We start from the raw sequence: 11353 nt of genomic DNA on the forward strand, positions 1-11353 counted from the left end.
GCTTCACTATTGATCCTCCTTGTGACTGCTCAGGTCATTATCACAGTCATAAATACTTTATGTCCTATATCTTTCTTTTGATTTTGCTTTGAAACATTGTCACAGAACAGACAGGCTCTCCACCCAGACAACCACAGTGCTCACTCTTACCAAAATACTAACATACACCTCACACCAGATCATTGTCCGGTCTCATTTCTAGACATTGTGGACTTCTTACCTGAATCCTGCAATATTCTACTGCTATATACTCCAGCGTTTATCTCCAACATTATTCCTCAGGCAAGTTTCTCCAATATCTGTCTCCCTCATGTCTCCAGATCCTTCATGTGTGTGTGTTCCTTACTAACCATCCAGCTTCCACCATCTGTCTGCTTCAGCCCTCCACAATCTCCAACTGTAAGGGAAATACATTTCATTATCATGCACATATAACCTCATCCGGATATGCGAGGGGGACGAATGGAAGGCCGTGTTTGTGACCCCTACTGGCCATTTCGAGTACCCTGTTATGCCATATGCCCTGGTCAACACCCACTCCGTATTCCAGGACTTCATGAGGTGCTCCGGGAGTTCATCCATCGATTTGTGCTGGTCTACATAGATGACATTCTTTTTTACTCCTGGAGCATGGCCAAATATCGCCACCAAATTGCAGAGGTCCTGAAACACCTGAGAAAGTTACAATTCTTCCTAAAAGTGGAAAAGTGCTCTTTCTATCAGTTCTTAGTGCAGTTCCTTGGTTATCACATCAATAATCAGGGCATCCAGATGGACGAGGGGAGGGTGTCAGCTATCCAGAACTGGCCCACACCTACCACCGTTAAGAAAGCTCCAGCATTTCCTTGGCTTTGGGAAACTCTACCGATAATTCATCAAGAACTACAGTTCCATTACCACTCCAACCTGTTGAAAGGCAAGCCCAAGTCGTTGTCCTGGATTCCAGCTACTCAAAGATGCATTCCCTAGTGCACCGCTCCTTGTACATCAAGACCCCAGTCAATCTTTCATGGTGGAGGTGGATGCTTCAACCATCGGGGTAGGAGTGGTGCGGTCTCAGCAGCAGGGGAACCCAGCCAGACTTCATCCATGTCCCTTCTTCTCCAAGATCCTCAACCAGGGGTAGAAAAACTATGACATTGGCAACAAAGAAATCCTAGCCATCAAGTTAGACCTCGAGGAGTGGAGGCATTTGATGGAGGGTACTCAACATACCTTCACAGTCCTGACTGATCACAAGAACTTAGAATAACCACAAGAAACTAAAAGTTGAACACTCGCCAAGCCAGATGGGCTCTGTTCATCACAAGATTCAATTTCTCCACTTCCTATCATCCTGGCACTAAGAATGTAAAGGCAGATGCACTCTTTCATCTCCACGCTCCAGAGGAAACTCACGAAGAACCTGATCCCATTCTTCCCTCAAGTCTGTTGGTTAGTCCATCCAATGGTCCCACGATCAGCTAATCTCCTACAACGTTTCTGAAGTTACTCTGCTGGGTTGTCCACCTGAGCTTCAATATGTACCCACTAATACACTCTGTGCACACTTTTCGAGCACTCAGGGGCCAATGTCACCCTCTTGATGCAAAAAGATCACTTTTGGTGGCTCAACATGGCCAGGGATGAGAAGGTTTGTCCAAAGTTGCTCTGATTGCAACATCTCCAAGAGCCCATGCCTTTTACCAACTGGCAAGCTCTTTCCCCTGTCCCTTCCTAACTGTCTGTGGTCCAACCTAGAAGTGGAATTCATCACTGATCTGCCTTCTTCAGATGGTTTTACTGTAGTATTCTGGTAATCATTGATAGTTTCTCAAAATCAATCCATCCGTTACCTCTCAAGGGTCTCCCTACAGCCACTGAAACTGTTGAACTCCAATTTAATCATGCATTCATATATTTCAGAATCCCAGAAAACAGTCAGACCGAGGGCCTTAATTCAACTCCAGAGTGTGGAAGGCTTTTTTCACCCACTTAGGTGTGACTGTTAGTCTCTTATCAGTACATCATCCCCAGTTGAATGGGCAGGTGGAGAGAAAATCCAGGACATAGGATGCTACCTACAAACCTTCTGCCATGGCCACCAGAACCCCTGGAACCAGTTCCTGGGCTGAGCCAAGGACGTGCAGAACTCCCTCCGTCAGCCTGCCACTGGACTCACTCCCTTCCAGTGCGTACCAGCCACCCTTTTTTATATGGTGCAGAGAGCCATCTGATGTTCCATCTGTTGACCACTGGTTCAGAGAGAGCGAGAGGGTCTGCGAACTACCAGGACAGAAGGTTTGGTTGTCTACAAGGAACATCAGGATACGCCTGCCTTGCAAGAAGCTCAGTTCTAAATTCATTGGTCCCTTCACCATCACCTATCAGATCAACCCAGTTACCTATCAGCTCAAACTCCCCTCACACTACACCCATGGAAGAGGATGGCCACCACAATGCTGTGGTCCTCGGCCTCAGGAGCGGGCCCTGGGGAGGGCGGTGGTAGGCTACTGTCACGGACCAGCCAGGCTCTCCATTCAGAAAATCACAGCACTCACTCTCACCAGAATCCTAATTACACACGCCATCTCACTGATCACCAGAACTGCTACTTAAGCACACACCTTGCATCAGTTCAGTGTCAAGTCTCATTTATAGACATTGTAGACTTCTTACCTGAATCCTGTGATATTCTTCAGCGATATACTCCAGTTTCAATGTTATTCCTCCCGCAAGTTTCTCTAACATCTGTCTCCCTCGTCCTTTGTGTGTGCTCCATACTTACCATCGAGCGAGGTGTGTGCTTCCACCATCTGTCTGCTTCAGTTACCCACAATCTCCAACAACTGTAAGGATCTCAAAGTCTAATGTAAATCGAGCGCAGCGTCAGTTCAGTCAGGCCACGGAGGCAAGGCTGTGAACAGCTGATGCGGTCAGCTGTCAAATCGCTCCAATCACCACATCTCTCCTATTAGACACGGGACATACAGTATTGTTCAAAATAATAGCAGTACAATGTGACTAACCAGAATAATCAAGATTTTTAGTATATTTTTTATTGCTACGTGGCAAACAAGTTACCAGTAGGTTCAGTAGATTGTCAGAAAACAAACAAGACCCAGCATTCATGATATGCACGCTCTTAAGGCTGTGCAATTGGGCAATTAGTTGAAAGGGGTGTGTTCAAAAAAATAGCAGTGTCTACCTTTGACTGTACAAACTCAAAACTATTTTGTACAAACATTTTTTTTTCTGGGATTTAGCAATCCTGTGAATCACTAAACTAATATTTAGTTGTATGACCACAGTTTTTTAAAACTGCTTGACATCTGTGTGGCATGGAGTCAACCAACTTGTGGCACCTCTCAGCTGTTATTCCACTCCATGATTCTTTAACAACATTCCACAATTCATTCACATTTCTTGGTTTTGCTTCAGAAACAGCATTTTTGATATCACCCCACAAGTTCTCAATTGGATTAAGGTCTGGAGATTGGGCTGGCCACTCCATAACATTAATTTTGTTGGTTTGGAACCAAGACTTTGCCCGTTTACTAGTGTGTTTTGGGTCATTGTCTTGTTGAAACAACCATTTCAAGGGCATGTCCTCTTCAGCATAGGGCAACATGATCTCTTCAAGTATTTTAACATATGCAAACTGATCCATGATCCCTGGTATGCGATAAATAGGCCCAACACCATAGTAGGAGAAACATGCCCATATCATGATGCTTGCACCTCCATGCTTCACTGTCTTCACTGTGTACTGTGGCTTGAATTCAGAGTTTGGGGGTCGTCTCACAAACTGCCTGTGGCCCTTGGACCCAAAAAGAACAATTTTACTCTCATCAGTCCACAAAATGTTCCTCCATTTCTCTTTAGGCCAGTTGATGTGTTCTTTGGCAAATTGTAACCTCTTCTGCACATGCCTTTTTTTTAACAGAGGGACTTTGCGGGGGATCCTTGAAAATAGATTAGCTTCACACAGACGTCTTCTAACTGTCACAGTACTTACAGGTAACTCCAGACTGTCTTTGATCATCCTGGAGGTGATCATTGGCTGAGCCTTTGCCATTCTGGTTATTCTTCTATCCATTTTGATGGTTGTCTTCCGTTTTCTTCCACGTCTCTCTGGTTTTGCTCTCCATTTTAAGGCATTGGAGATCATTTTAGCTGAACAGCCTATCATTTTTTGCACCTCTTTATAGGTTTTATCCTTTCTAATCAACTTTTTATTCAAAGTACACTGTTCTTCTGAACAATGTCTTGAGCGACCCATTTTCCTCAGCTTTCAAATGCATGTTCAACAAGTGTTGGCTTCATCCTTAAATAGGGGCCACCTGATTCACACCTGTTTCTTCACAAAATTGATGACCTCAGTGATTGAATGCCACACTGCTATTTTTTTGAACACACCCCTTTCAACTAATTCAACTAATTGCCCAATTGCACAGCCTTAAGAGCGTGCATATCATGAATGCTGGGTCTCATTTGTTTTCTGAGAATCTACTGAACCTACTGGGAACTTGTTTGCCACGTAGCAATAAAAAAATATACGAAAAACCTTGATTATTCTGGTTAGTCACATTGTACTGCTATTATTTTGAACAATACTGTATATATATACGTGCCACTACTGCTCGGTAAGTATGCTCAACGACTCGCAACCCTCCCTCCCTCCCCATTATATGCATGAGCACATTACTGCGCACCTTCTGGCTGTTGTCTTGTTTGTTTCAGATCACTAATGCTTCCAAAAATCTTAGCTGGCATGGACCTCTTTGCGGAGAGACACCCAGCTTCATAACCAGGATACAGGATAGAAGTACCACTGCCACATCTACACGATTATCACTGTTTGCTTTAAAGACTTTATTAAAAGTCTTAATTATTATGTATTTCTAAATTCATGGTTCCGGGGGGTTAATGTTAAAGCTCTTGTATGTTCAATTATTCTGGGAGCAAGAACCCCCATAAGGAACCATACCGCCAAAGATAAATTGTGTTCAATAAACTCAAGTAAACTTGCCAAAGTGGTTCCTGTCTGAACTATCATAGCCTAGTCTACTCACCTGTTTTCTGCCATAGTGCTCTGTACTGCAAAATAAAAAACTGTTATTTAATTTCACTGTTTCTGCATTCTATAACAATCATGGCCCAGGTATGAAATGTTCTTGAAATGTTTCCAACTAGATATCAGCTAGATGATATTAGAAAGGACAAAGGTCGATATTCTTGTCACGCAAGAAGCTGCAAAATTTATTCACATACCAGCACCCCTGCAACTTAAGATTTTCTGGTATACTATTAAGAGCCCTTTCATTAAGCTCACAAGAAGAGTTGAGTCATTCTGGTGACTTGTACAGACATGTTTGGTTGTCATGGTGAGCGATCAGCACAGATCCCAGGAGGTGATTCGTATGTGACAGAGTGATTTGGAATGCAGGACAGATGATATGTTCTCATGCAATTTCAATCACAAACCACAAGTGTAATGTTGAGTGTTTCATAGTTTGTATAGGAGTGTATCTTCTGTCTGTGTATGTGTGTGTACAAATACGCATATCCTGAACCTACCACATGCTTTGACTTGACGTGGAAGAGTGAAAGGTGTGGCATCAGTATGAGACTCTCCCAATAGTTGAACTATGATGTTCTACTTAAGCATTAAGCAGATTCATGGTTTTAGAAAGTAAAAATGATGAATTACCAAATAGTTTATCATAAAAAAGTAAAAGGGCATCTACATGGGATGTTTTGTGTTACATTTGATGTTATTCAGTTAATGTTTTATGGTATTATTTTGGTGTTATGTGTGTTTTGTGTGTCTTTGTTTGAATGATCATGTGCACCACCTGTGTACAAGTACTGACTATGCTTGATTTATTATAATTATTTCTTTTTTTCTTTTTTATTGTACCACCTGTATTATCACGCATGTTATCAGGGGCCAGTTGCATAAAAGGTTAAGACCAGTCTTAAAAGTTAGTCAGTTAATTCTTTATTTAAGACTGGTCATGTATGTATGTGTATATATAAATATATATATATATATATATATATATATATATATATATATATATATATATATATATATATATTTTTTTTTTTTTTATTCAGTTACATAAAAGCGTAGATTAGTCTAAATTGAATCCAGAAATAAGACTGATTACCCTTTGGCTAACTGCTGGTCCAACTTGTACTTAAAACACTGTCTTAACATAGAGGCTATTTTTATGCAACTGGACCTAGTACATTTTAAGGTAAAAAATAAAAATTTGAGTTTTTGATTTCAAGCCGAGTAAGTTAATATATCACTTAATGAAAGTTATAAGTTGCAAAATTTACAGGCACCACTATAGTTTTTTAACTTTCACTCAAGTAAATTTATTTAATGTGACTAAATCTGACTAGTGACTACTGTAACCCAAATAATGTTAAATCAATGAAAGTAATATGGATCACATCAGTCAACAACTTAAGATAATACTCTTTTTAATATACTGTGCTTCCCAGTGAAATAGGCAATAAACTGAGTAAGAAATAGAGCATTCAGAACTACATCTGTGTTCTTAGAATAATTCATAAAATTTATTTACAATCAAATGGTGCAGACACTTGTAGAGACGATTAAAAGACAATGCAAAATTATCCAGATTTATAAGGGATTTATATGATAAGAAAACAATGAACCATATCTCTCTGTACAAGCACTCCAGCACTCTGCTTATCCTCACAATAACTTTAAACCTGATTGTATAGACTTATATAACTTAAACACACACCCCAGGCAACAAACCTTTAATGTCAACCTATGAGGATTTAAACAGACCATAAAGACACCACATAATCTCTTTCACAGCCTCTCCCAACACCACAAGACCATGGGAGTGGAATGAGAGAGAAGAGAAAGAAAAACAAAAACATACATTCCGGCACAGTGATCTCTAGTGATGTTTTCATAATGCATAAAAAATGGTGAGATTAAATTTCAAAGCATCTAGTTCTTTCACACTGTTAGGACAGGAGGAGAACAGGAACACACATGATCTTAAGTCAGAGTACCTGTACCTGGTACTGCACATTTTTATAACCCCCTGATTTGGCTGACCATACACTAGAGGCCTGACAATGACAAAGTCCAAGCTAAGAACATAAAATTGTGCTGATATACAGGGTTGCTACCGTGGACAATTATATTCAGCACTGTACATACCTCTGGCCCATGATGAGAGCAATCGACTTGCAATCACAATGTCAGCTGATAAATGAATGATCTCAGCCAAAACCAATTGTAATCTGAAGATGTTTATGGCAGGCCAGACTTTGTGAGAACCAATCAACGATCAGTTATTGCATGGGCTTGTTGTATGGCCAGGACAAGTCCAGGCTAATACTTCAATAGTGGCCTATATATATATATATATATATATATATATATATATATATATATATATATATTATATATATATATATATTTCATAATTTCTGAGGTATTTAAAGTAATTCACACCTAAATAAGTGATTTTGGCAGATATAAAGATTTCAATCAATTATGATAGAATCTATAACAATTACATCCACAAGAGCCTTCATAAACGGAATAAAAATATGAAGCAAAAACATTAAAGGTTTTTATCAGGCTTTTCCTGATAAAAATGTAATCAATCATTCATATATGTATATATATATATATATATATATATATATATATATATATATATATATATATATATATATATATATATATATATATATATATATACGTATATACATACATACTTTCCACTGGTCCTTTTAAATCAGTGTGCTATAATGCAGATGTATAGATTTCTTTTTGTTTTATTGAATAATATTTCTGTACCATATTTCTCATCTTCTTAACCTATCATCAAAGATAGCTGTGCCCCTCTAAATACAGCTTTAAATACAGCAGTTTTATTTTAAAGAGGAAAGCAGCGCACTCTAGTGAATAAATATGAGTCTTACAGGGCTAAGAGGGGTTTCAGTAATCAGAGCTAAACTTCACTTTGTCAGACCAAACGTCTTTATCCAATTGCCTTTACATTACTGTGAATAATAATAAAATAATAATAAGAATATTAAAGAATATGAAATATTACATAGCTAAAATAAAAGTTAAGACATTCAATACCAAGAATAAATCACAATAATCTTACATACAGACCTGATCAACAACATCATGGTGGTGAGAACACTAAATAAACATTTTTGCGTTTTTTAATCTTTGCTTAATAAACCTCATCAAGTTCTACATAATTTCACTATTTTGTCACCAAGACAATGCAACTCCATAATCTAGAGTTTAGCTCAATAACTAAACAAAACTGCTTGAAGACCTAATCTAACCACAGTCTTCAGTATTATTTTAAAATACATGTAGATGTGTTTGATTTGAGATGGCCCTCCAGGACTGTCATAAACCTCGAAATTAGTGTTAAATTTAAACAGCTCTACAGTTAAAATAACACAAACTCATTTTACTGAAAGAGTATACGTAAGTGCTTTTAAAATAATAAGCTTAACATTTCTCCTAAATCCCAAAAATATATATTTACGTCCAATTTGAATACCTCTCCATAATGATGATTTAGTGATTTATTTTTAATTTGTTATAATTTTGACAATACTTCCAATTAATCTCATGGCCACAGACCCAGAAAAATATTTGGTTTATCTGATAGATAGATAGATAGATAGATAGATAGATAGATAGATAGATAGATAGATAGATAGATAGATAGATAGATAGATAGATAGATAGATAGATAGATAGATAGATAGATAGATAGATAGATAGATAGATATGGATTTTTACAAAATCTTTGTTTGTCAGTAAACCAACAATCAAACTCACCTCTGATCTCCAGTAGAGAGGCCCTGAGTAATCTGTCCGTCCCCTGATCGTGCTCTCTTTGACTGTGTACACTCCTCTCTCCACTGCTCCTTGGTCACAGATCTCCAGTGTGGCCAGCTCCCGCATCAGGTCTGACTGACTGACCGACCTGCGCTGCCTCGATTGGGGAGACGTGCAGGTATATCCAGTCCTTGAAGGCGAACGGCCCCTTGCCCCATTAATTCTGGGAAACTGACCTTTAACCAGCATCCTACTGTAGCTCTCACTCCGGCGGCCAATGTGGGGCTCTGAATGGGGGGCAGCTCGCCCACGTTCAGGCTCCTGGGGAAAGAACAGGACACCTCGGGAGAGGCAAGGGCTGGGGTTCAGGTAGCGGGAAGTGGAAGGAGCATACCTGGAAAGCTGAGGTTGACCTCTGACAACATATCCCAGGGTGGGATCGTAGGGGTCATAGGAACTGTATGGACTTAAGAGGGTGGAGCCGGTGGTGTATTTGGGGGGTGAGTAGACTGGAGACATGCTTGAGATTTGAAGAGATATCAACCCCAAGGTGGAGAGAGCCAAACTGTCACAAAGACAAATAGAGTCTGCTAGAAACAAAGGTGAAGAAGAGTAACCCTAATGAGACTAATGCTTTTTATATTAGGGATTGTGTGCAAAATGTTCAGCCTCAGCAAATAATCTATATTAGGTTATAACTTGGAACTTTTGCTGATGCAAACACAAAGACAACATAATAAATATGGCTTGTCTAATCTTACAGTATCAGTTGTGTGCAAGTAGGACAACAGTCAACCAAAGTTGCTAGCAGCAGATAATATAAACTGACACTAAAAAGGTTAATGATGCGTGTTATATTTGAGAAGTGTTATAATTTTGAATTTTTGTCGGACAAAAAAGAGAAATGCAGGAGGAGAAGATCTTTCAAAGACCACCAGAACCTTCAAGAATCGGCTGAAGTCACGATTTCTCTGTGAGAACTTAACTAACATGAACAAAGACACTTCCTATAAATAAACTAAAAAAAAAGCATCTTTTTCACAAGCAAAAATTTGAGAAGGGTATACTTCTTAACAGTTGTCTGGTTACTCCCACTACTATATTACATCTCCTGCAAAGAAAATCATGGCTGGGTGGATAATCTTTTAAAATACATTTATTTTATGTTTTATGTATGAAAAGTTTGTAAATCAAAATGATATTGCTTATGAAGTATGAAATATAAGCCTCACAAATTCATTAAGGGTGCCTCAATTAGGCTGCGTAATCATTCAAAGTGACAATTAATCATTCAAAGTCAACTTATTTAACTTTATGCTAAATGGATAAATGTAAATGTAATGTAAACTTATGTTATTCTGTTTTTTTCTTTCTGCATTTTATCTTAAGGGTTTTATTTTAGTGTAGTTTAATTTTTGTTAAATGTAGTTTTAGTTTAACATTATATGAACATTCTTTTTTTTTTTTTTATTATAATTTAAAGAAGAAACCAATCCAATGTATAGTTGACAATCTTAGGCCTTCCATAACATTGAACATTACTGTAAAGTTTCATAAATATAATAGGCTACTTTAAAAACTAGGAAAAACAAACAGAATGAGTCTATGATTTATAGGCAAAAAAAGAATCGTATCAGATTGTAATGAGATTGATATCAGATTGATACTTTATTACTGGATAAATTCCATATTCAGTTAAAATATGAGGAAAAAAATAACAATTTCAAGGTGTCCAAAAACATATTAATATTGATTTATTCGTTTTGTTTTTACTTGGAGGTGAAGTGGAACATCAAAATAATCATGAAGGAGAAATTATGAAAAAAGAACATGATGCTAACTGATGAAAGAAGTTAATAATGACACTGAAGATGATGGTGAAGATTAAGTAGAATGTGATGATGATGATGATGATGGTGATGAAGAGATAGTGTAAAGTGTAGTGATGTAGATTTCAGAGGACTGACTGAATCATGACGAATGGAGGAATGCGCATTGGCTAAAATCTGAGTAATTAAGTAAAGCACTGCTGCCTATTAATGCAGTGGACGCAAGCTGACCATAAGTCAAACAGAGACTGTTACTGTAGGATACAGCAGTTACTATAAACACTGCATTTACTGGCCACTCATTAACGCTGACTGTGGGAAACTGCTGGGTTGGGGGTCTCATTAAATTGCATGAACGCTAAAATCGGAGACAGTGTTTGTATCGCAAGCTTAGCTTATGTGGGTAAGTTATGTCATGTTTAATCTTGCGCATGAGCCTCCCCCATAACACTTAAGATGCTTAACTTACCAGCGGAATTCCAGTTCATCCTCCCGCGTGACCAGCTGAATATTCTTTTATTTCCCTAAACACCACGCGCTACTTCAGGATTGAGCAGCAAATCGCACGACATTGGCTCAGCATTACGCACTCGATCGGTTGGCTGGAGTGACAGCATACCAGCACAGAGTCCTGCTCGGATATTTGCGCTTTTCTCAAATCGGG

At 38.6% G+C, this 11353-nt stretch overlaps 1 protein-coding gene across 1 annotated transcript in view; it reads right to left on the bottom strand.

The window, feature by feature from the left end:
* The window catches only part of LOC127996532 (ubiquitin carboxyl-terminal hydrolase 2), a 33788-nt gene extending 22474 nt beyond the window's left edge, over positions 1 to 11314 (bottom strand). Inside the window, exons 1-2 of the mRNA XM_052591955.1 lie at positions 11159 to 11314; positions 8861 to 9425 (exon numbers count right to left, since the gene is read on the bottom strand). Coding sequence (XP_052447915.1) covers positions 8861 to 9379 — 519 coding nt within the window. The 5' untranslated portion in view covers positions 9380 to 9425; positions 11159 to 11314. The remainder of the gene's footprint in view (positions 1 to 8860; positions 9426 to 11158) is intronic.
* Between the last annotated feature and the right edge of the window lie 39 nt (positions 11315 to 11353).

Source organism: Carassius gibelio, chromosome A5 (assembly GCF_023724105.1).
Source record: "Carassius gibelio isolate Cgi1373 ecotype wild population from Czech Republic chromosome A5, carGib1.2-hapl.c, whole genome shotgun sequence".
Taxonomy (NCBI): domain Eukaryota; kingdom Metazoa; phylum Chordata; class Actinopteri; order Cypriniformes; family Cyprinidae; genus Carassius; species Carassius gibelio.